The sequence below is a fragment of the Euprymna scolopes genome, chromosome 7, assembly GCF_053919585.1.
Source record: "Euprymna scolopes isolate OS-2025 chromosome 7, ASM5391958v1, whole genome shotgun sequence".
NCBI classification, from domain to species: domain Eukaryota; kingdom Metazoa; phylum Mollusca; class Cephalopoda; order Sepiida; family Sepiolidae; genus Euprymna; species Euprymna scolopes.
In genome coordinates, this window is record NC_136488.1 from 36,442,665 (window position 1) to 36,468,230 (window position 25,566).

At 32.3% G+C, this 25,566-nt stretch overlaps 2 protein-coding genes across 2 annotated transcripts in view; one reads left to right on the plus strand and one right to left on the minus strand.

Annotated features, from left to right (window-relative positions):
* LOC145279674 (uncharacterized) overlaps positions 1-19,578 on the minus strand; it is a 64,874-nt gene extending 45,296 nt beyond the window's left edge. The window contains exon 1 of the mRNA XM_080130939.1: positions 19,382-19,578. The gene's annotated coding sequence lies outside the window, so the exon portion shown is untranslated. The remainder of the gene's footprint in view (positions 1-19,381) is intronic.
* Positions 13,967-14,476, plus strand: LOC145280264 (uncharacterized). Its single transcript, XM_080132038.1, has one exon. The coding sequence runs from the start codon at positions 13,967-13,969 to the stop codon at positions 14,474-14,476; it is 510 nt and encodes a 169-aa protein (XP_079988164.1).
* Positions 19,579-25,566: the final 5,988 nt, after the last annotated feature.

The window sequence follows — 25,566 nt, forward strand, 5'->3', positions numbered from 1 at the left end:
GGATATTTTCAGGGATTTAAGATACACCTATGGAAAATTTTACATTTATGGTTGTTTTTCATGATACAGAAAAGACTATTGCTGCATTATTATAAGAACTGGTTTACAATACTTCTGCAGTATCAGGACACTGCTATTATAGGAATCGTCTGGGCACTTTACAGAAAACGCTGGAAGGTGCCAAACGAAAGTTTTGTGATATATTATTTCTATCAGTACAAAACTAATTCAGTGGAAAATTAACTGAAAAATGGAAACAATATTCTTGAATAATTTTTGGACAATTTTTATGAAACTTTTAGAAAATCAAAATTCAAATTAGGAAAAAAAGATTAAAAAAACTAATAGAAAACAAAAAAGTTTTAATGATTTTTTTTGTTGAAATCAATTGGTTCATTTGTGGGTGTGGTTTACTTTAGCATGGCTAAGATGTTGACTACACTCCTCAATCTCTATATCCGTGTATATTAGTTTCCATACTATTGTGCTCACGCACTCTTCTTGTAAACCTCCAATTTCGTGAGTACATTTGTTTAGCTATGCAGAAAGCATAAATTGTAGTAAACATTAAAATAAGTAAACGAAGAATTGTAATCATAAAAAATAAAAAAAACAAAAAACAATGGGTTTGTTGTGGTTTACATTAGCACGGCTACGATGTTGACGACGTTCCGCGCGCTCTCTCTTGAAAACCTCCAATTTCGCGGGTACATTTGTTTACCTATGCAAAAAGTGTAAAATGTAGTAAACAGTGAAATAAGTTAATGATACATCGTATTCATATAAAGTAAAAAAAAAAAAAAAAAAAAAAAAAAAAAGAAATAATTGGTTTCTTTTTGGCTATAACAATTGTAGCGTGTAGAGTGAGTGGCCATATTTGTATATGTCTAGAGTGTTCATTTATTAAAGATGTGTAATCTCAAATAAGCGATTAGTCAGAGGGCAGCCAATGAAAATGTCCAAAACTAGTATAGGGAGACATTATTATTTTTGAACTGTGGAAAGAAAATATAATAGTTTGTCTAGGAGTTAATAATCCAGTTATGAAGAGAAACAGGGCAGTGTATGTAGAATGTGTATATTTATATCTGGTGTAGAATGGTGTCGGTGAGAGGACTTTAGAATTAGAGGGAAAAATAGTAACTACTTCCTCTAAAGATGGGGCTCCTAAGATAAAATGTAGGCTTGTCTTATAACGACTAAATATGCCTAAAATGTCATTCTAAAGTTAAATAAGGTAGCAGCTATTAGTGTAAACATAATACAAATGTATGTAGCATCTGCTGTTGCAAACCTACAGTATTTTGGTGCAGGGAGGAATTTTTTCAATCAAAATATTATATATGGAGATTATAACTAGAACTATGACAAGAGAATATTCTTTTCATTATTTTGACTCGAGTACATATCAGTTAAATAATGTTTTTAGATAGAGTGATATGGTTCTCTTTTGATTAACTGTGTCAGATATATACTCGAGAGTCAAAACAATGAAAAGAGTATTCTCTTGCCACAGCCCTAATTATAACTAATTGCATGAAGGTAATATTTTAATCTCTATAAAATTATAGAATGTAAATAATTTCCAATCATATTTTAATACATGAGGAATTGTTAGAAATTTTAACGCCAGTGTAATGCTGTTGCTGGATCTGGCATTGACAACAGGCCCTTCCAAGTTGGAATAACCAATGCCTATACTCTTGCGAAGCAACCTGTCTGGAGTGATGATGAGAGCGAGGTCAATCTGACAACGAGGTGAATTGTAATCTTTCTTTTAACAATTTTGCATGCAGTAGTTATAATCAAACTTTTTCTTTCATATAGACGAAGAATCAAAGATATTTTTCCGACTATTTAGCTGCTTGCGTTACCTTCCTTACCAGAAATTACTTTTTATTCCTTTCAAATTAAAAAAATACACCAAGTAATTCATTCTTTTTATTTTTCAACAAAATATTAAAATGGCTGACTTATTTACAAATAAACCAAAATGTATTGAGGGGGATTTAATTTTGTAATTAAATAATTTTTTGTAAATCACCTTTTAAAATTTTCATTTTATGTGATTGCATTTTTGATTTCAAGAAATAAATTAATAGTAAAAAGTAAAAAACATGACTTTATAATTAAATGTGTAATCATCAACAAAATGGGATCCCAAAAAAGAATTTATATCCCAAAATGTAATTACATTTTTGAAAGAATTATTTACATCAGTTTTTTTTTTTTTCTCAAATAGTCCATAGTCTGAAGAAGAAGAATTTAAATATCTTCAACTAAATAAAATAAAAACCAATGTGAGTGTGTGTATACACACACAAAAATATAAATCGCTTTCCTCCTTGGATAAGGCAGCTTAAAATTATATCGCCTGCTACTTAGTGTAATGCAAAGCACTTTGTTAATTAATAAACAGTACTTTAAAAATGGTGGTCAATTTTTATAAAGAGACATTGGAGATATGATTTACAAGCACTGATCTGATGGCCTTGTGGTAGAGCTGCAGGCTATAAACGAGAATGTTGTAGGTTTGATTCCTGGCTTGAGATAGGTGCTAGTTTAGCCCCACCGAAGAGCAATGCTAAAGTAAAACTGTCTATAGATGACACACACACATCATGCTCAACACACAAAAGTAATAAACAAAAAAAAAAATCAGGACAAAACCATTTCAAATATTTTGGAGAAAAATAGCAAGTTAGACAATCCCCGCCCCCTCCTCACCTCTGTCATCTGAAATAACATCAGAAATAAATCCAATTTCATAATGAAATTGATACTTTCTACAATAATTGAAATTTTTTTCTTTCCAATCAGAGAGGTTTCTTTTCTTTCTTAATCTTTTTAACTTTGCAATTGAGACATTTTATATGAACGTTTCTGAATTTTTGAGATGAGGATTGGTTATATGTATTATTATTCATCAGACTACTGTTCTCATCTAAGAAGATCGGAGGTTATATCGACCGAAATGTTGTGAAAATCACACTCAAGATGAGAACAGTAGTCCGATAAATAATAATACATTTTATATGAATATTAGTGCAAACACTGGCAAAGCATATTTTTACCCCTCATTTTTGATGAAGGGTGTGCACTTGTTTTAAATATACAGTGTAATAGAAAACAATTTCTTAATTAATGATAATCTTTTTACCAATTAGTGCTTATTAGCAATAATTCACTAAGCCAAAGATTAACAGCTTTATTCAACTTATTTACAATAATCCACTGTATCAAATTAGTTACAATAATCCACTTAATAAATCTTTAGCTATCAAAACTAATTTTCCTTAATTAATCAGTATCACTGTTTAAAAAAATCCTTTCAACAATTATCTCCCTTTGTAGTCATGTTTTATTTCTAGGGATAAAATATAAAGTTTTATCTACTATGTTTGAAGGTAACAATATAGAAGTTTGTGTAGACTGCTTTATTGCGTGGTTCCTTTATAATCCATGGCAGTAGGGAGATAAAATAATTTTTATTGGAAAAAGGCATTAAATCATCTTGTTTATACAAAGTATATATATGATCTCTATACAGCCACTATTCAGCCATGCATGGAATATTGTTGCCACCTGTGGGATGGAGCACCACACCACTAATCTCTAACTATTGGACAGGCACCAAAAAAGAATTTCTAACCTAATAGGTCCCCCACTGTCTACAAGCTCCAGCTCACGTGGCATCTCTACGCTTGTTTTATGGATACTTCCATGGAACGTGCTAGAATAAACCTACAGCACTTGTGCAATCTGCTTTCAACACAAATATCTCTGACTCACCCAACTGACAATAAAATTCTCTCCCTTCGCTGCAGAGGTCCCCAGATTTTTTTTAATTTTCTTTCCTCGAACAGCTTGTCTTTGTAATTACATACCTGCTCATTTTTTTTACTTACCAATATGCAGAAATTTAAAAGCAATAATGTGAACAAACATCTTGCTGCCCAACTCCCCACCCTGATTGCCCCCTATAAATTTGGCTCCTACTGATTTAGTGGTCTTGGCTGGAATGAATAACAGATTTTAAAATTTCTTAATCTGAAAATAATAGAACTAGAAATTCTGTGAATTATGGGCAAAAGTGTAACAAGCAGATTAGTTGTTTTGTTTTACGGTATATCAATCCTTTTATAGCTATTTAATGTCAACTCCAGTCATTTTGATAAACAGTTTTATGCTTAAAGTTAAAATTCTTTATATCTCCAAATATTTATCATGGTGTTTGGTTTGATTGTTTTGTAGAGGAAAAATGTTTGGTTTTAGTTTTCAGAATATGATCGAGTTTTGCAAAGAGGAAGGAAAAACAGTAACACAATGTTTGGTGCATTTTTAGTCAGAAACCCAATATCTTCAAACAGCCTGATCTGATAGCACTATGATATCTTGCATTTTCTTTTTCTTTCCCCCACTTTACAGACTTTCTACCTCTTTTTCGATTCATTGAACTATAAGCACTAAGGAACAAATAATGAACATCAAGCAATAAATAAAAACACTATCATACTGGAACAACCTCCCTATTCACCTGATCTTGCTACATGTAACGTTTTTCTCCCTACCTACTCCCAATTTCAAATGGATCATCACAAGGTGACTCGTTTTGAAAATATAGAGACAATCAAGAAGGGCATAATGATGGTGAAGTTTCCTTCTGGCAATCTCATAATTCTTGCTTTCCAATACTTTGTCTTCACATTCCATGAGCTATATTTGTGACAAAATATGGAAGGATTGCTGTTTTTTGGACCAGCTGTTGCTTTAAGTGAGCGGTATGTGGAGATTTTTAATCCATTCATTGTATTCTTCAGTCAACAGTCAATCTAGTCATCTCATTAATCCTTATCCTTAAATAATAAAAAAGAAATGGACTGAATGGACAGTCTTCCAGCACGACAGAAAAGTGTATTAGACTTGAGAAAGATTACTTTGAAGTGAAAGACATGTAAAATTTGTTGATTGGAATTAAACTAAATTTGTGTGACACCATAGTCTCATGACTTTTCAGACAAACCTTGTTTATACTAGCTGAAATATTCATCTCCATATGTGTCCATAGTACTTCAGAGATATTTAAAACCTTTAATAAGCGCAAGAGATCAGATACTTCAAAAGTAATGAAAAACATTAATATGGTACAAAAAAATAAAATTAAAATTAAAATGAAGTGTGAAACTAAAGATTATGCAACTGACGTTATGGATTACATTGTAAAGGTTCCTTGAAACAGACAGATTTACATTGATTACAAATGTTCTTAGTTATTTGCCTCTCCCCACAAACACAAAGAATTGAATTAAAACTGTCCCAGTCTAGAAAGATTTCTCCTTCACCGACATGAGGAGGTAAGTAGATAGGAACTTCCTTCACTCCAAAATGTCTAACACGGACTTAAAAAAAGTAAATTCTGTGGGGATATGATTCAATCAGAATTTTGCATCAGGCTAAATAGTTCTCTCAAACCATGGTATTGAAACTAATCTAAGAGAAGGAAAACTCAAATAATCTATCTTCAATTTTTGTTCTCACTGGAAGAAACAGGAAGTTTTTTTTCTTGCAGAGGCTCAAAAATACCTGGCATAGAACATAGGCGTAGGATTACCTAAATATATATAGATAGTTTATAAATGTATTAATTTCAAGATCTTCATTATATTATAATAATTTATATCTAAAATAACAACCGATTTACAATCATTTCCAGAAAATCAGTAAACAATGGTTATTAGTGTTGGGACGATTCCTAAATTTTTTCCAATTCCAGGAAAATGTCGATTAACGATTCCGATTCCCGTGGAATTTTTGTTTTGAAATATACCATTATATAATCGAAAGTTTTTGTGTAGCGAAAAAATTTGGTACAGTGAAAAAGTGGAAATACAATTAAGGGAATTCCGAAAACAATTTGATTTTTTTCATAAAATTTCTTTCATTGAAGATAAAAGTCAAAACAAATATTTTAACCATGAATTAAACATGCACCATGAAATTAATAACAATGAATTTCAGGAGTTATTTTATATATTAAAAAATATAAAGAAAAAGGGCAGACGTACACGAATGTTACCCCTGTAGCGAAATGCGCATCGGCTCCGATGTTGTATGTTGCTCGACTGAGGGAGAAGTTATTTTTACAAGGAAAGAATTTTTGCATGTGTGACCTAATTTTTTCTTTCTTTTTATTTTTTTTTTTTAAATTTATTTTGGCTTGAAATTTGTGCATGATTTTTTTTATTATGATTTTATCTGTTTTTTTTTTTGTTTTTTTGGATGGATATATATTTTTTTTTTTTTTGCCGGAGTTTATATAATTATTAACAAGAAAATTGGTGAAAGTCAAAATGTAATCCGCGCTATTTTTAAATATTATTTTCAAGTTTAATTATGTTCACGGAACTATAAACCATTCCACAAAATTTTGTGGATCCGCTTACTGGTGTTTGCACCAACAATATTGAAGGCTCGTATTAAAAGAAGACTGAAATACATATCGGGATCAATATGAGAAATGAAATGGTCTCATGTCGATGAGGCCATGTATAGAGAGGCTTATAACATGAAAAGTGAAAAAATATTAGATAATTTTGAAAACATTTTTAGAGCATGTTCATGAAAAATATGGTAATTAAAAAAAAAATCCCAATAAGCTTTGGGAAAAAAACATGTTTTGAACAATTGAAATTTTTATTTTTTATTTTTGAATAAAAAATAATTATTAAAACAAAAACAGTAGTGTTCTTGTTGAGTAGTTTTTATTTTATTCAATAAAATGAAAGGTACTCATGCACTTACTGAGCCATGCTGAAATAATAATATTCAGAAAGCCATTCTTTACATGGGGGCGGGAGGGTGTTCTGTACCTATCTGTACTTTCACCTAACAATTTAATAAGAACCAGTATCGTAAAACTTTAATTAAACTTGAAAGTACTATTTAAAAATAGTGCAGTGTACTAGCACCAAATAACATTTCACTGTGTTTCGATCTATAAGGACTGCCAAAATTCACCACAGAATTACTCCCCCCCCATATGTAAAACGATGTAACTTTATCATAAATTAATATTATCAATATAACTTTTGTACTATTTTTTTTTTTTTACACAGTGATCACCACTTATCAAGGCCCGGAAGCCACTCAGGGATAAGGGTTATTGCAAGTACATTACGTTAGTGAGGAGATTTGCTGAAATGTTTACTTAAGGGGGCGGTTCATTAGGAATTTGTTAACATTGGACTTGAAGACAACCAAGTTGTAGTCCGGAGGGAAGCAGGCAGACAGAACAGAGTTCCACAGGCGTGCAGTTAAAAGAAGGGCAAAACAAACTAGTAATAATTTTTTTAATCGTACGAAAATAATGAAATTGTGAGACGAAAATCTTGTTTACATAATTAACACTTTAAAATAACGTTCCCGTGTAGTAGACATTACATACTGCGTTTAATAAATCTAGCAAAAATCAAGTGATGGTCAGATTTTTGTGAAATTTTCCATACTTATCCAATTTAGAATGAAATTACATATATAACACAGTTTCCATAAAATATATGAGGGGAAATATTTTTTAATGAGTGTTCCCCTCTCCATATTTATTTTTCCGAAATTCGAACAAAATATATTTAAATCTATCAAAATTTCTATTTATTATGAAACATAAGAGTTCGAATAAGTAAAAAATATTTATTTTTTAAAAGTTTAAATACACATATTGAACAAAAACTTACCTTGAAGTTGCAATTCAAAAATTGATATAAATTTAATGTTTTTTTTTAATAAGGTTTCTTCTAATTAATATATACTATAATCAGTTGAATTGCCAAGAAAAAGTAACTTCTTAAAAATTAACTGATTTTTAAACGATTAAAATTCCATTATTTCAAAATGTCCACTACAACATAGATTTTTAATTAATTGTGTGAAAAGTTTTTTTAAAATATAAAGTTATAATATAAACATCGCTCTTGCAGCTATTTTATAGCCAGATTAAAACCGATTCAAAATTAATATTGCGTTAAAATCCAGTTTTTCTACATGCACTGCGATATTCTTGTATGTCTTGTTTTATGAAATAAAATATGAAAGCCGGGACTGATAACAAATGAACTGGTTGATTGGAAAACATTCACTTCCACAGTTGTGTTCGCCATTCTAAAACTTCACAGCTTAACTTGATTATTCTGTTAGTGTTTACTAAAAAGTAACCAAATTATCTATTAAAAATAAGTTAAAATATTTTTTATAAATTTTTTTCTTGTGTTTTACGTTTAATTTTAAAGTTTAACTTTTTCCCCAATTTTAGATACTTTAAAAACTCAACATTTTTCGTTAACGTTCGTTTTTAATTTTAGTTATAATGAAGTGGTCGAAAGCACCAAACTGGTAAAAGGGAAAATTATTCCCAAGTAGCATTCGGGGGGGGGGGGGGGGAATGCTCTTTCATATAAATAAGTTAAATCATTCTGAAGTATTGAGAACTTAAATAAACAAATAACATGTGTAGTGAACTAACAAAGTATTTTATTGTCGCTTCTGCTCTTCCGTAGATGTCAAAAGTCACGCAATATTTTATTTTTGTGTTGTTTTCTACCCCCACTGAAAAAAAAGATTTTATTTAATTATTTCTAATGATAATGATGAATCTTTTTTTTTTACATTTCGATGATTTAATCTTTAAGTAAACTATTTGAAAGTAAAATAAATTCCTATTAAATTACAGTAGTAAATAACAGTTAAAAAATTTTTTTAAATCGTTCACCGTGGCTCGCATCAAGTACATCAATTGATTATGTCACCAGATCATGTGTACATTTTGGAAAAGTTCACATAAAAAGGGTAGTGCCTATCGATCTACGAGATTCCATGAGAGATATGTGCACGCTAAAGCTTTTTGTTTATCGCCACAAGTGCTAATTTGGACTTTCACCAATTTTCCTTTAAAAAACAATCAAAAACTCTTCAAATATTATGTGAGGCACTTAAACCATTAAAAAAAATATAAAATAACAATAACATAAGTGCATAAGCACCAAATTTTTTTTGTTTTGTTTTCATTTTGTTTGTTTGTTAAATCCGGCAAAAAAATAAATAAAAATAACAAACGAATACAAAAACAATAAGAAAAGGGTATTGTAAAAATTTAAACTTGAAAATAATATTTAAAAATAGTGCAGATTCCATTTTGACTTTCACCAATTTTTCTGTTTTATAATAACAAAAATCGGTGGACCTTATTTAAGTAGGTCTGGCACATAAGCCTCGTTCTGACATTCGGAAAATTTAGGTTAACAACCGGTGAAGCTACCGAAAAGTAACCGTTTTGAATGAAGATGGATATAAACAATATTTTTAAATTAATTTCTTAATTTTACTTAAAAACAAAAGGTAAACATATATAAACAAAATATTTTAGAAAATAATTTAATTTTAAATAAAAATTGATTGTAAAGAATTTTTTTTTAATAATTATTGAAAAATATTGCAAAGTGTCTACATAGCTGGTTCTTTGAGATAATAGGGGCGCCTGAAACCCCCCTTCCAAAACGAAAAAAGCTTTAGTGTTTTTACTATTTTAAAGGGTTTTTTTTTTATTTTATGTTTTTTTTTTTTTGGAAAAGTTTGAAACACAAGTGGCTATTTTACTTAGAACAACAAGTGCGAATGACGGAAATTCTTCAGGGTTTAAATGTAATGCTTTTATGGTGGTCGAAAAACGTTTTTCAGACGCCATATTACTTTCTAACTTGCCTCCCCATGAGGGCAGAGTTAGACACAAAGTTGGTTTTTAATGTAGAGAAGCATTTATTACTAAAAAACAAAATGGTGAAAAATAAAAGCAAGTTAAGCTAAAAGTAAAAAAAAAAAATTTTAATTCAAAGAATTAAAGAAAGAAAAAAAAAATTCAAAGAAATTTCGAAACTCATTAAGATAAATAAAGATTACCTTTAAAGTAGTTAACAACATTCTTGTACATCATATTAAATGTTATGAAAAGTTCTATGACGTTTTTATAAATTTTTGACAGCATTAATCTCACTTCAAACAAACAGTTGAACTTAAAAATATAAAAGAATCGTAATGAAAGAATCATAAATCTAAGGTATTTTTTAACAATGTGATTCCGATTCGCCCAAAATACACAAATCTTACGATTAACGATTCCAATTAATCGTCCCACTACTAATGGTTATCCAGGCAATTTCCTATAAAAGACGGATTCCTTTCATCAGAATCTTTGCTTTTAAGTACATTAAGCTAATTAGGATAATTAAATTTCATTTTAACGGCTTCAAGTTACTGTGACAATGATCGGATGAGTTTCTACCACTATCTTGTATAATTTTTTCTTTTTAAGTCATTGTCAAGACTTCAAGAGACATCGTGGTCATTTTTTCTTGTTCTCATGTAATGCTCGACACTTGTTTTTTTTAACAGAATAAACATTTACAACACCAAAAATTTATCACGGTAGGTAGAAGAGTAACTTGCCTTTGGTAACATTTATTTGTTATATATTTGTTTTTTGACCACTTTTTCATACCTCTGTGGATTGTAAAACAAACCAATAAAAGTTATTCTTTTACTTAACTGGATAAGTGGTTTGTGTGTGTTTTAACTCATTTAAAAGCATGGTCATTGTCGGTTATTCTTTTTCAAAGAATTTATTTTTTTAAATATTCTTTTCCTGCCCATAATTAAAACTTATGTTTTCTAAATAATAACAAAAATAAAATGAATGCCCTATGTTCGTAAGTTAATTGATGAACACTTGTTTACAGATTTGTTTGTGCGCATCACGACAAAACAATTCTCATGTTTATATGCAGTTGTCATTACTTCTATCTATTCGTGCATAATAAGTTTTTATCCAATCCTTTTCAAATTATAGGACAAAAGGAATTAATATATTCGCTATTAGATAGCGTTTGAACACAGTTTCTATCTTTATTTATGCATTACAAAGCATTAACTTTAAGATGTATTTGCGACTCGAGAACTAAGAACAACAAAAAAAATAACAATGTTCATTGTCGGTTATTTTTTTTCAAAAAATATTCTTTTCTTGTCCATAATTAAAAACCTATGTTTTCTTAATAACAAAAATAAAACGAATACTTTATGTTCATAAATTAGTTGACAAACGTTTTGTTTACAGATTTTTTGTGCGCATCTCACCACACAAAAATTCTCATGTTTATATTTAGTTGTCACTACTTCAGTCGATTTGTACAGGATAGGTTTTTATCCAATTCTTGCAAAATTTTAGAACAAAAGAAATATATTCGCTATCAAATAGCGTTTGAACACAGTTTCTATCTTTAATAATCTTTGTACTACAAAGTGTTAACTTTGAGATATTCTAACTTTTGACTGGAAAGACGTACGTGTTCAAATTCCGTAGCAAAGACAATTCTTTTCTCTGATTAGCTAAAACAACTAGAAATGTCATCAATGGATACAACTTCCGCTTTGAGTATTTATGTGAACATACCCCAACCACTTATTTGCAAGAAGTGATCTACCGCCAGCGGGCATGCTATGCTGTATGTATGCATAGAAGAAATGTACTTATTACTGATTTAAAGATTAAGTGTCAAATTAAGAAGCAGTGTGTGCCTTGTCCAGCGCTGAATGTTATGGTGTCTGGTTTTGCTAGTTTAAGCGTTGTCGTAAGAATTGTTTTCCAACACTCTGGAAGACCCCATAAGTATGCCCCATGTTTAAGAATTAAAGTGATCAGTCATCTCCCTCTCAGTACAGATCAATAAGTCTGTCATGAGTAAGTTGCTGGAATCTGTGTTAAATAGAGAAGTAATCAACCACCTCAGCAAAAATAACCTCCTCAGTGACATGCAATATGGTTTCCATTCTGCTAGATCTACAGATGTGCTAACAGTTATATTTCATAGGATTAGCGAATCACTCGACAGAAGTTTCTTTTCTAGGGCAATAACTCTTGACATATCAAAGGGTATGGCATAAAAGCCTACTTCATAAGATCTCCAGCTACAGTATAGCTGGAAATGTTTTCTCAATTATTAAATCACTTCTCTCTGATAGGCTCATAAGAGTAGTGGCTGATGGGCAGAAAACAGAAGCTCACAGTATCAATGCCAAAGTTCTTCAGGGGTTCAGCCTCGGCCCAACTCTTTTCCTGATCTACAAAAATAATCTTCTAAATCACATATTAAGATCATTCGTAGACATTTATGCTGACGACACTACCATCTATGGCAACACATCAAAGGCTGTAAATGACCAAGTTCTCTCTGATTCTCTCTCCCCTGATCTTGAGCACATGTTGCAATGGAGAAAGATCCCACCATTTTTCCAGCAGCCTTGGCAACAGATTTGATGTACATTTCAGATCAGGAATAAAGGTCAAACCTAGAAGCTTGTCAAAACATGGAGCCTTCCCAAGATGAGAGCCATTCATTCCAATTGATGCCAGGCAGGATCAGAGTGTTGATGATGTAAAGATAGAAGCTTGGTTTTAGATGCATTAAAATTAACCTGCCATCTCTTTGCATCACATGATCAAGATCAAAGAGGGAATTAGACTTTTGGCCTTTTTATGGTCTTTGAAGTGTTACTATAGATAGTAGTATCATCAGCATAATTGTCTACAAATGATCTTAGGATGTGATTTAGAAGATCATTGATGTAGATCAGGAAGAGAGTTGGACCCCTGAAGAAGTCCAGCATTAATACTGTGAGCTTCTGATTTCTGCCCATCAACCACTATTCTTATGAACCTATCAAAGAGAAATGATTTAATAATTGAAAAGACATTTCCAGCTATATCGTTGCTGAAGATTTTGTGGAGTAGAACTTTATGCCATACCCTATCAAAGATCTTTGATATGTCAAGGATATTTGCCCTAGAAAGGAAGCCTCCATCAAGAGATTTTCTAATCCTATGAAATATAACTGTTATGTCCACCATTTTGTCTGATAAATGGCAAGGTGGGTCCAAGAAGCCTTTTAGGAAATCCTTATCACAAAGGAAAGAAATTCTTCTAAACAATACCACTCTTTCTGGAAATAACAATAAATCCTATAAATTGTGGAATAAAATCCTGTTACTACTCAGGAAAAATTCTTAGCAGTAATCTATGGAAAATTAAGTTGTTTTAGGATCAGAAAGTTTTGGGGAAAATTTATGATTGAAGGTTATTGACAGAGGAGCTAAGTCGACTGAGCAAAGTGAAGTTGCCTAGAAGGGAACTAAGATAAAAGCATTCCTGTTGAATTATTGTGCTTCTGTGACGTGTCGGAGGAGGCTAATGGTGTTTCCTTGTATGCAAAACAAGGAAATGAATGTTTTGATTTTTGCAAAGGCCAAGGTGGCTTCTCTCAAGAAAACATTCCTAACCACTCTGGAACTTTTAGCTATATTCTTGGCTTGTACGATACTTCCCAATATTTTAAAATCTACAATTCCAGTAGTCATTGAGTCACTGTATCTCATTACTGACGTTCAGGTTGTTTTATCTTGGGTCATTAACAAAAATTATCTAAGGGCAATATATTTGTCAAAACTGTATTAAAGATGTTAAAAAAAAATGGTGGAGGAGTTGAAGAATAAATTTGACACTCTAGTTCTTTACAAACATGTTCCTACATCTGAGAATCCTACAGGCCTACTTACTCAAGGTATTTCCTTTAAGTTCTGCCAGTCTCATAATTTATGGGTCTATAGCCCTGATTGGATAAGGCGGGTCAGTATTAAATGGTCAACTGCTCCCTTCCATGTCTTAATAACACTAATAAGAAAATTATCTCGTGTTTGTATAGAAATTATACCGCTACTGAGAGAAGTCTGCCTTTCAAGATATCTACATTTTCATAATTAACTAAGGTAATTAATGTTTTAAAGAAAATTTTGAAATTCACTGACAAATTGAAGCACTGAAAAACAGACTCCTCCAATAAGGCTAAATTGTTATTATTGGCAAATATGCAAAGAGAAGAGTACTCAGAGGAGCTTCAACATTTAAATAAAATGTCTGTAAAAAACGTGCCATCAAGAATCACTAGTCTTGGTTTGCTTTTGGATGATGAAAGTTTGATTCAAACTTCGGGTCATATTCAGTGTTTGGATATCCATCTTTATCAAGTGAAACACCCAGTACTGTTGGGAAAGCGTCATCACCTGACGAAACTAATCATTAGTGAAGCACATCCAAGTTGTTGCCATTTGGGTACAAACTTGACCTTGATCAAGTTGAGATTAATGGGGTTCTGGGTTTCCCAAGGAAGACAGTCTGTAAAGGCTGTAATCCAACCTTGTCCTGTATGTAAAAAGATAAATGCTTTACCTTTTGAAGCGCCAACAGGCCTTCAGTTACCCGTGCATAGAGTTAATTTAGTTCATCACTTCTTGCAAGTTGGAATAGATTTTACTGGTTATTATTGGGTAACGGTTAATGGGGAAGAAGCCAAAATGCACATTCTATTTACTTTATGACTCTCTGAGCAGTGCACTTGTAATTATTGCTCGATATGAGTACTCTGTCATTTTTTGGTGTGCCTACACACATTCAGATAATGCCAAAATTTTCTTGGCAGCAAGAACAGTGTTATCAGAAACATTTGTTTCCGATGATCGATTGATGTCTGTTATTCACGTCACCATTCCTTTTTATTCTGCCTAGCACGGGGGTGCATGAGAACAAATGATCCAGACGGTTAAACAGTGTTTTAAAAAGTTAATTAGAAGAAAGAAAGAAATTGGAATATTTTGATTTCCTCACTACTGTTTCAGATGTGGAGAAAGCTATTAACAACAGACCACTCGCTTATATTGCTCCGGTTAAAGGTCTAGATATTTTGGTCCCAAATCATTTTTTGCAAACTGATTATAATCCATGTTTATTGCTGGAAAACCATAAGGTTGATAACCTCTGTTCGGATCCTCTAAGTAGGATCAAATTGCCGCAATCTCTTCAATTAAGAGAGGACTTTGGTGAGGAGTTCCGCTGAGAGAAAAGGAAAAAAATATGATATGTCATTGTACTGAGAAAATATCAGACTATGATATTGTTTTGATGAAGTCACCAAATCAGACCAGGCCATTCTGGAGTCTTGGTAAAGTTCTTTGACTCATTCATAGGAAGGATGGACAAGTTCATTCCAGCTGTGTATTAAGCGATGATTATGAGCAAATCCATTGCCTAAATCATTTGTATCCCTTAGAAATTAAAGTTTCTTGTGCAGATTATGCAGAGACTGAATTTGAAGAAGAGGTGGAACCTTATTTTTGTCCTACTTGTTCTGTTAGCAATGGTGGTTCTTTCCCAATGATATGTTGCGATAAATGCAACAGATGGTACCATTTTGACTGCGTGGGAGCCTCTGGGGAAGAGACCTGTAGAGATTGGCTTTGTCCAGATTGTAAGGTTCAAAGCTCTTCTCCTGCTAATATGTAAAGCACCTATAAATAAAGCTTCTCTTTTGTCATTTAGGATAAATGAAGATGTACCTTGAGACCAAAAATAATCACTGATTCTTATATAGCCTTTGTTAAAACATAAAACAATTATTCTTGATTGTAAAAAATAAAATAATGTTTAACATTAACTTCTATAAAACAGTATTCTTTGCTCTAGTAGCATCACTTAGGTTAAAATATTAATTACAAAGAAACCTTTCAAAGAAGTTCAAATTTAACTGGTAAAATTGACAGAGGGATATCTTGCACAAGTTTTGAAAAAAAAGTAATGAATAGACATTACTTTTTTTTTACTCCTCCTTGGGGAGTGTCGAAATTTACAAATGACTAGGGCACTCATGCTACTGCATTTTAGAAATTGCATTGAACATTTTCTTTTTTCGGGTTTGTATTACTATAAACATAGATTCGAAAAAGTTGTCAAAAACAAACAAATAAATGTTATCAAAGGCAACTACCTAAATGGATAATTTTTTAGTGTTTTTATTTATGTAACATGTTTATTCAGCTCGAAAAAGCATACAGTGTTTACCGATGTATTGGAAAATTAAAAATGGTGCCAGACTGTTGAATGTGGTAAGTTTGGGAAAACGAGTTTAAAATAAAAAAAAAACTATACTAAATACTGTTAAAAACCCACCGAATATATGTTATCCTATGTCACTGTAACATATATTGAGCGAGTTTCTAACAGTATTTTGTATAGTTTTTTTTTTTTTTTTAATTCATTCTTCCCAAACTTACCGTGTTCAACAGAGAGTCCGGCGCCATTTTTAATTTTCCAATACATTGGTAAACACTATGTTTTTTGAGCTGAATAAACTCGTTACATTAAATAAAAACACGAAAATATTATCCAGTTAGGTAGAATGTTGCCTTTGATTTGTTATATATTTGATTTTTGACAACTTTTTCGACAGACCCCCCTTTTTTTATTCAAATATACTTATCACAGTGTGTAATCATTTTGCATCAAATTTATACGCTATAGTGATTTGCCTACCTTAAATTTTTAAAATAATCATTTTATTCTTTTTTAGTTTTGCTGTCAACTTTTTGGTATTTCCGCAGAATACAGACCGTGCTAAAATAATATCAACTTTGAGATTTTTTACTTTATTTCCACCTTAACACTCACCTTTAAAATGACGACTTACATAGGTTTTCTAGTATGCTGAAAATGAATATCACATTTAAATTTTGTGCAGACAAGTAGTTTTATGGATATTAAGACTTTCATTATCCAATGTAATCGATTATGTTTTTACTGGTGGCCATGTTTTTCCCCAAATGAAAAGTACTAATGCGCGTGCAGGTTACAAAACACTCACCTCCGCCTTCCCATGTTAAGAATGGCGAAAGCCATTGACCTTTATTTAGTAATATATTAGAAAAAAATGTCTTAATATACACAAAACTACTTTTCTGCGCAAAATTTAAATGTGATATTCGTTTTCAGCATACTTGAAACCCATAATAGTTGTGAGTGTTAAAGTGGAAAGAAATTAAAAATTTATCAACTTTTTTTTAACATGTAATCGGATAAAAAAAAAAAGAAGTACAATCTCCTTGTGGAGGGTAGCATAAGGTACAACGCTAAGTAGTCGTGCTAGCTTGTTATTACACAAGTTCCGCGTGTTTTTGTTTCGTTTTTACTTCCGGTTTCTGCTGGTCATTCTGTTTCACGATGAATGCCCTAGAAAAATCCCTTATGATTAATGTTTACCAATGTTAAAATATTCTGTTATTCTGAAAAAAAAACCCACACACAAAGTACGTTTGCTTATTTTAAAACTGGTAAACATTAATCAGAAGGGGCTTTTCCAGAGCACTTTTCGTGAAGCAGAACGATCAGTCTATCATAAAATTACAGTTAATGATATAAACTAAAACTCAAAGTTTAAATGAACATAAATTCAATCAATTAAGTACAAATATGATTGTTTGCGAAAGAGAATCTCGGTAATAAATTACATCATTTGGTTCTCATGTAGAGAGTGATCTGTGCTGAAATAATAACGTTATTATTTAAAAGGCCATTCTTAACATAGGGAGGGGAGGGTGTTTTGTACCTATTCTGTACTTTAACCTTATAATTGAATAAAAAAAATAAATAATTAAACGTAGAAATATGATTTAAAAAAAATAGCGCGGATCACTTTCTGCATTAGCACCAATCATTTTTTGTTTTATAGAAAACATTAAAATAAACACGTGACAAAAAAAAACTTAGAAAAAAAAACAGTGCTTATTAAAATAGAGTCGACAAATCATTTTATACATATATATATCGTTTAAAGCAAAAAAAATATTGCGTACTTAATTATCATGTCGAAAATAGTATTATATCCAAAAATTACGAAAATTCATTGAGTAGAATAATTTTGTTTTTAGTAAAAAAAAAAGTCTACTGCTATAAACAAAATATTGCGCGCCATGAACAAGTAATCTAAAGTGATGTTCGTTCCGAATTATATCTACGACTACGAGTTCTGTTTACTTTATAACGTCTAAGAAAAATGTAATTTTACCCAATTTTCCGTAAAATAACCTTTAACCATGAATAACTTTCTATTCGATGAATTTTAGTATTTTTTTTTTATAAAATCGTCGATTGTATAACAAACACTAAAAAACATTACTGAAACAGGTGCTTATACACTTATGTTACCGTGCTATTTTTAAATAGTATTTTCAAGTTTCACGATAGCTTTTTTTTATTATTAAACTGCTAGGTGAAAGTACAGAATAGTTACAAAAGACCCTCTTCATATTAACAATGGCTTTCATAATAATAACTTATTGGTCATTTCAGCAAAGGTAACATAAGTGCATGAGTGACCCCCCATCCCCCGCCGCCGAAACATTTATTTGAACAACTTAACAGTTAATAAACACATGTCGGCATTACGTCTGACCGATTTCGTGGAGCCACAATTTGACGAAATAAATAAAAAAAACAAATACTGAAATTAAACAGGCTCACTTGTGTACGTTTTCAGCGTCCTAAATTCTTCTTTAAAAAACATCATTCGATTTGTAGTTTTAAAATTAGATTGCAATTTAAGAAGCAAAGCAAAAATATACATAAAGATTTCATTTAACAGCGAATCTTTTTTCTTCCTTTTTATTAATAGACCAAACAATTTACTAGGCAATGAAAAAAAAGTCTAAGCCATAGAGGACGAATATATACAAATTTTAAAGACACATTTTATATATATATATATATATATATATATATATATATATATATATATATATATATAATTAAATATTTATTAATATTTTTACTGTGTAATTACGTCTTAAATTGCAATATATGTTTTAAAACTACAAATCGAATAATCGTGTAGAAATGACGTTTCTTTTAAAAAAGAAAATTTGGGGCGCTCAAAACGTACACAAACGATTAATTCCCTAAAACAATAATATCACATCTAAATATAAAGGATAGGAAAAAATTTTAAAAATACTAAATCCCTTTTTTCTCTCTTTTCTTTTTAAAATATTTTATTATTTAATAACGATAATAATAATTTTTTTAAAATGCTTTGGCGACCATAAAATCGTTTAAATAGGTCTTCATCTTCAAAGTTAGTCACGGAATAATCAGCTCAACAATTTCTTCCCGACATCATAGACATTAGGTGCACCAACATTAGGGAAAGTTTTTCTATATGTATATTTAAACTTCAATAAGTTTTAAAATGAATTGCTTTTCAACTGTGTTATCTTAATAATCAAGCAAGCTTAGACTTAAAAACACATATTTGCGGTATACGTTATTAACGATCTATAATGGTGGTTTCAGATCCAAAGAGAGAGGGAGTGAGTTTTAATGTTGTTAAATGATTTACTGAAGACGAACGAGATTTCGAATTCTAGTCGCAGACAAAAGAAAGAAAAGGGCCTTCAAACCTGTCAATTCTGCAGCCATACGGTGTCCAGTGAATGCCAGAGGTAAAGGGTAGCTGTCTGTCCCCAGAGGGAAGGGATGTTTCATAAGGGGGAGAATATAAACAACCAGCGAGAAGAAGCTTCCCCTCAGGAAGAAGAACGAGACATGACAAGTCGCTGTTTACTTCCGGGTGTTACCAAAAACCGGCGCGCATTAACGAATAATAGAATTCCAGAATACCTCGTTCGTTTTAAGATTACAATTCTGGTTGAGTTTTTGGTTTGTTTGTTTTTTTTTAATTTAGAAGAGAAGGGAACGCCTCATTTTTTTAGTCGTTTTTATTAATTGCTTTTTTTAATTATTGAACACGACCTGCTTATTTCAATAAGTTTTAAACCAATTGTTTGATATATTTTTTCTGTTCTTATCTAGAATTCAACCTAATCAATAATAATAATAATAATAATAAAATACAGAAAAAGCATTATGATTTACGTAACTGTCACGGAATGAGGTACTTGTTTAGTTTAATAAAGATATTAAAAAAATGAAAATATTCAGAAAAAATTATATTGTACGTGCCCGTTACGGAATAAAGTTCTCATAAAACAAATGTCACCTAATTTGACCAAATAGTTTGCTTTTATTTATTTATTTATTTATTTTTACAGAGGAAAATAAAATTTTAATGAGATCGATCGTCTTGCGGCCATCTTGACTATTTCGCGGACGGGGAAGGGGGGGCCTTAAACGAAAAAGGAATTAACAAAGAACAAAATGAAAAAGGGATTTTAAAAAAGACATAGAAACTCTGTAAAATAAGTGAAAAAAAAAAAACTAAAATATTTATCTAGGTATTTTTTCTGCCCATGTTTCAAAATAATCTCGTCAAATTTTGACAAACTTTAAGCGGTGATGAAATTGTCTCTCTTGGAGCCCCCTCCTCGTCTGCGAAATAAGCAAGATTGACAGGATATGATCGATCTCATAAAAATTTGATTTTTATTGAATTTTATACTCCCATGAAACTTCCTCCTTCAGAGGGAGCCAGTTCAATTGTAAGAACAGTGATAAAGAAGAGAGGATAAATGCAGAGGAACAATTGTAAAATAGAGGCTGTATTTATTGCATACAAGAGAAAATAATGGGGGGAATCTGGAGGAAAAGGCTAGATGATGTCTTTGGAAGGACAGGAAATGTATGCGCTTGTGCAATATTTTCATATATAAATGTTTTTTGTTTGTTTTTTTTATATATATACTCACGTTCACCCCCCTAACAAGGCATATTGTCACTTGGACGTAAGGGGCTAATATTTCGAACCATGGCTAGGAAAGATTAACAAAATGGTGATTTACATTTAAACTTCCACATATCACTACAGTCAGGGAAGCAGGTAGCAGGAACAGAATTCTAAGGTCTATCTGTTTGGTTGGTTTTGTTTTACGGCATATCAACCCTTTTCAGGTTATTTAATGCCAACCCCAAAGATTTTGAAGAAAAATTTTTTAATAGAATATATTTGTTGTTTTCAAGTCGGTTTCTATTTAAGCCATAGTTGGGACCCTAACAGGTACTACCACTCCGGGTCAGAGTGGACCTGCGAGCAATGGCAATTAAAGGGTGGCTCCACACTCCCCAAAGCCTGCAAGCTGGGGCCTCACCACTGGATATAGTTTAAGGTCATATCCAGGACCACTAGCTGTTTGAGGGAAGAAACTATTAGAGTAGAAAGCTTTCTTTAAGGACCTCAACAGTGAAGGGGTGAGATTTTGTTGCTAAGCTAGTTTGTTGGGGATATGTACGTCAAGGGAGCACAAGTGCAACGAGTTCATCAAAGCACATTCCATTAAAATATTTGTAAAACAGAAACAGAGATGCAACATTACGGAGATGGGACAGAGGTTCGAGCTTAGTTGACAAAGTGGGACTTATTAAATGAACAAAGAAACCATCCGCACGTCTTTTCACACAAACATGTTCTCGTTGCGCTTGTCAGGTTTTGTCAGTGAGCAATTAAGAAACAATTAATAAACTATGTATACGAGAGGGACGTTCCAAAAATAATGCCTCCTAGTTTTTATTCTGTTTGAATGAATCAGAGGGGATTGCAATTGTTATGATGACTGAACTTATGCATTCATGACCAGAAAGTTTCATCTCTCTCTTGCAGATATTGACAGCATGAGACACTTAGAAAGCAACCCCTGTCATGGGCGTACATCAGAAACAGAGATGCATCATTGAATTCCTGGCAAAAGTGTATCGAGAATTTTGGTGATGCTGTAGAAAAATAGATTCTGAAGCACAAAAGCTTGCTCATTTTAATGGTATCACTCCTATTTTCATAGCTCTGGACCATACAGTAGTTTCTGGTAGGGCCTCTCGATGCCATACTAGTGGATAATTGTAACGGCTTAACCTGTTCATGTGCCACAAAAAAAAAAATTTCTTGTCTTTTTCTCTCTTATTTTCCCTCTCTGTCCTGCTCCAACCAAGTCTACCAACCTGCTCCACAAACCCCAAAACCTCAATCATGACAAATCTCCAAAAAAAGAAACACAAATAAACCTCGAACCCCATCCACTAACGTAGACCCCTACTACCAGGTCTCCTTCTCCAACATCAGGGGTCTACGTTCCAACCTTCCAAAGGTTGAAACACAATTACAGGAGATGAAACCGGACATATTCTTTCTAAGTGAAACTGGCATAGGGCCAACCACTTCTCTAGACGAATTCATAATTAAAGGATGCCTAAATCCAAACATAGATTCCATGAGCAAAGCTTCTTTCTTAGAACTGCACGCTAGTGGAACTCTCTGCCGCTTGCCTATTTCCCACCTGACTACAACTTGGACGTCTTCAAGTCCAACATAAACAAACTCCTGACAAACCGCCCCCTTAAGTAAGACACTCTATCAAAACCCCCAATACTAATGATTACTACAATACTATCTCATTGATTACTGTACACGCAATAACCCTTATCCCTGAGTGGCCTTCGGCCCTTGATAAGTGGTGACCCCCATGTAAAAAAAAAAAAAAATTTTTTTAATTCCTTCTTACTTAATTTTCTTACTTAGCCTTAAAATGGTCAACAAATGGACAGGTTTCAAGGAAATATTCACGTAGATTTTTGCATTGTCAGCATATTCTATTTATTTGCCTCCGCAACTAAAACTGTCTAGAAACTCTACTCTATTCCCCGAACGCATGATCTAATTTCCCTATAATATCATTCAACACATGATTTCTAGCATGTTTTGTCTAAAGAGCTATGCTTTGACTTCTCTCCCCTTGCCTCACTCACACTTGGTGTATTGGGTCTATTTCCTAACTGTACTTAATGTAACCGTCCCAAAATTTATATTAGTCAACATAATCTCTACTTAGTAGCGTAGGGTACTATAACACTTAAACAGCAGTAGAAAGGCTGGATAAATAAGAACGAGGGAAACTGGATCCTGGACAGCATAGAATAATATCACAGTGAACGTCCCTGAGGTGTTCTTAAGTAAGTCCAATTCATGTGAATGTGGCCTGGATAAACAGGAGATACTAGATCAAGGAAAGGAAGCTGGAGCAGTGGTTGCAGGAATGAACTAAAACAGGAATCCTGGAAGGAGCTGAAAGAGGAGCAGGTGAAAAGAGTTGAAGCAGGAGTAGCTGGAAGGAGTCATACAAATGGTACTGGTAGGAGTCAAAGCAGAATCTGTCAAAAGGAGCTGAAGCAGATCAGCAGGGGTTAAAGCAGGATCTGCTGAAAGAAACTGATGTAGAAATCGCTGAAAGTAGCAGTGCTGGCACTGATGAAAGGAGCTAAAGCAAGAGCTGCATGGAAGAGCTGGAGCTGACAGAAAGGAGTTGTAGCAGAAGTCGGTGCAGGTGCTGCTGGAAGGAGTTCTAGCAGGAACCCCTTGAATCGGAGCAAGAACAAAACAAGAACAAGATGTATCTCAGAGAGTAAATAGTAGCAAAGAGTGAAAGTTAAATCACATTAAGTAGTTTGAGTTGGAGGTTTGATTGCTGCAGTTGGTGTTGTTTGAGTTCTTCTGCGTTTGGGTTTCATTAAGCAATGAAATATTTACGTCATGCTTATCAAAATTATCTTGATTCCAATAATTGTTTATTGTTACTTTAAATCAAGCGACTATAAACTCACTTATTTATGATACCTTGAATCAACTGCTCCTGATGTTATCTACTAAATTACCTCCCTTAGTTCTATGTATTATTTAATGATAGATATTGAAATTGAGATGATTGACAATTGTACTGTACATATCTTACCCAACAAAAGTGGCAGGTGGTATTTGTCAGAATGCTGGAATACTGCACTTCATTCCTAATCTTGTACTTGTGAGTGTGTGAACTATTATAAAACAACAAAATTATTATTATTATTTTTATTATTATTATTTTTATTATTATTATTATTATTATTATTAATCTAATGTATATATCATTACAATGTTTATTAAATCTGAGGTAAAGTCTAGCTATTCTTAAAGGATTTGTTATTGTTTATTATTTGTTATTGTTTATTATTACAATGTTCATTAAATCTGACACAAAGTCTAGCTATTCTTAAAGGATTTTCTGATTTTCCTTTGAAAACTAATCACTGTCTTCACTTTGTCATTATTACTCCAAAGATGGCTGTTGTTGGCCTTTCTGACACTGAGCAGTCACTCTAGTCCTGATTAAATTCCTTCTTTTTTCAAACATTGTGCTCTTGAACTTTCTTCTATCGTCTCAAAATTATTCAATCTCTGATTGTCTTAGTCCTGTTTCCCTTCTTGTTGCATAGAGTTCTCTGTTGTCTCTATCTTTAAAAATGCTGGTGATCAATCTGACCCAAGTAATTACCTTCCTGTTAGTGTTATCTCTGTTATTAGCAAACTTTTATAAAGATTGATCAACGGCAAGCTTGTTCATTTTTCTCGAAAGTCTGGGCTTCTTTGGTGATGTTCAGTATGGCTTTCATGATTAATTTTACTTTATATATTAGATAACATTTCCATGTGAGCCATTCCTGGTATAGTTGCATTGTCCAGTGCCTGTTGGTAGGCTGTAACTTAGGTGAATAAAACTTATACATGGAACTCATGTATGTTGCAGTTTTAAAGGTTTTATTGGTGAGAGACGTTCGTTCATGAGGGGAGAGTCTAAGATTAATTCCTTCTTACTTAGCCTTAAAATAATCAAAAAATGGACAGGTCTCAAGGAAATATTCAATTAGATTTTTGCATTGTCGGGCATGTTTTGTCTGTCTGCCTCCACAACTAAAACTGTCTAGAAATTCTGTTCTGTTCCCTGAACGCATGATCTAATTTCCCTATAATATTATTCAACACCTTATTTCTAGCATGTTTTGTCTAAGGAGGTATCCTTTCACCCCCGCCCTCACCTCACTCACACTTGTTGCACTGGGTTTATTTCTGTTTGCTATCAAGTTGTCCTAAATGTATTTAATGTAATCTTTCCAAAATTCATATTAATCAACATAATCTCTATTCTGATAGGCATAAAGTAAATATTTTCTGCTGATCTTTTAACTGTTGTAACTGAGCTGATCTGTCAGTTTATGGATGATTTAGCATAGGGCCAATGTGCTTGATATTTTGCAGGTGTTCGACAGGGTGTGGCATTCTGGTCGTCTACACAAACGTCAAGATTATAGTATTAGTGGTAAGGTTCTTGATGTTATTACATTATTTCTTTCCAATCAAAGCTTATGAGTAAAATGTCTACTCATTCTCTTTTCCCATCAATGTTTGTGTTCCTTAGAGTTCTAGGCTCAACACTGTTCCTTCTCTATATCAATGATCTAACTGAGGATATTATTCAGAAGATTAACATTTATGCTGATGATACAACTCTATTCTGATATTGCTTATTGCCTATCTTCCTTGGATGAGTTGAAATATGCAGTTGATCTAGAAGTTTACCGGTCTTCAGTAGTTGATTGGGGTAAGAAATGGCTTATTTCGTTTAGTCTTGTTAGGACTCAGCTCAGGTCTTTCAATCATAGGTGTTTCCTTTTTCTTATGAATGAATCTGTTAATGAGGAGAAATCGACTCTGAAATTTCTTGGTCTTTCTTTTTCATCAAATCTTTTTTGGAGTTAGATCCATTGCTCTTTCCGCTTCTTGTAAAGTCCATTCTTTTTATCACTCTAAACACTTTTTCTCACCTGATGC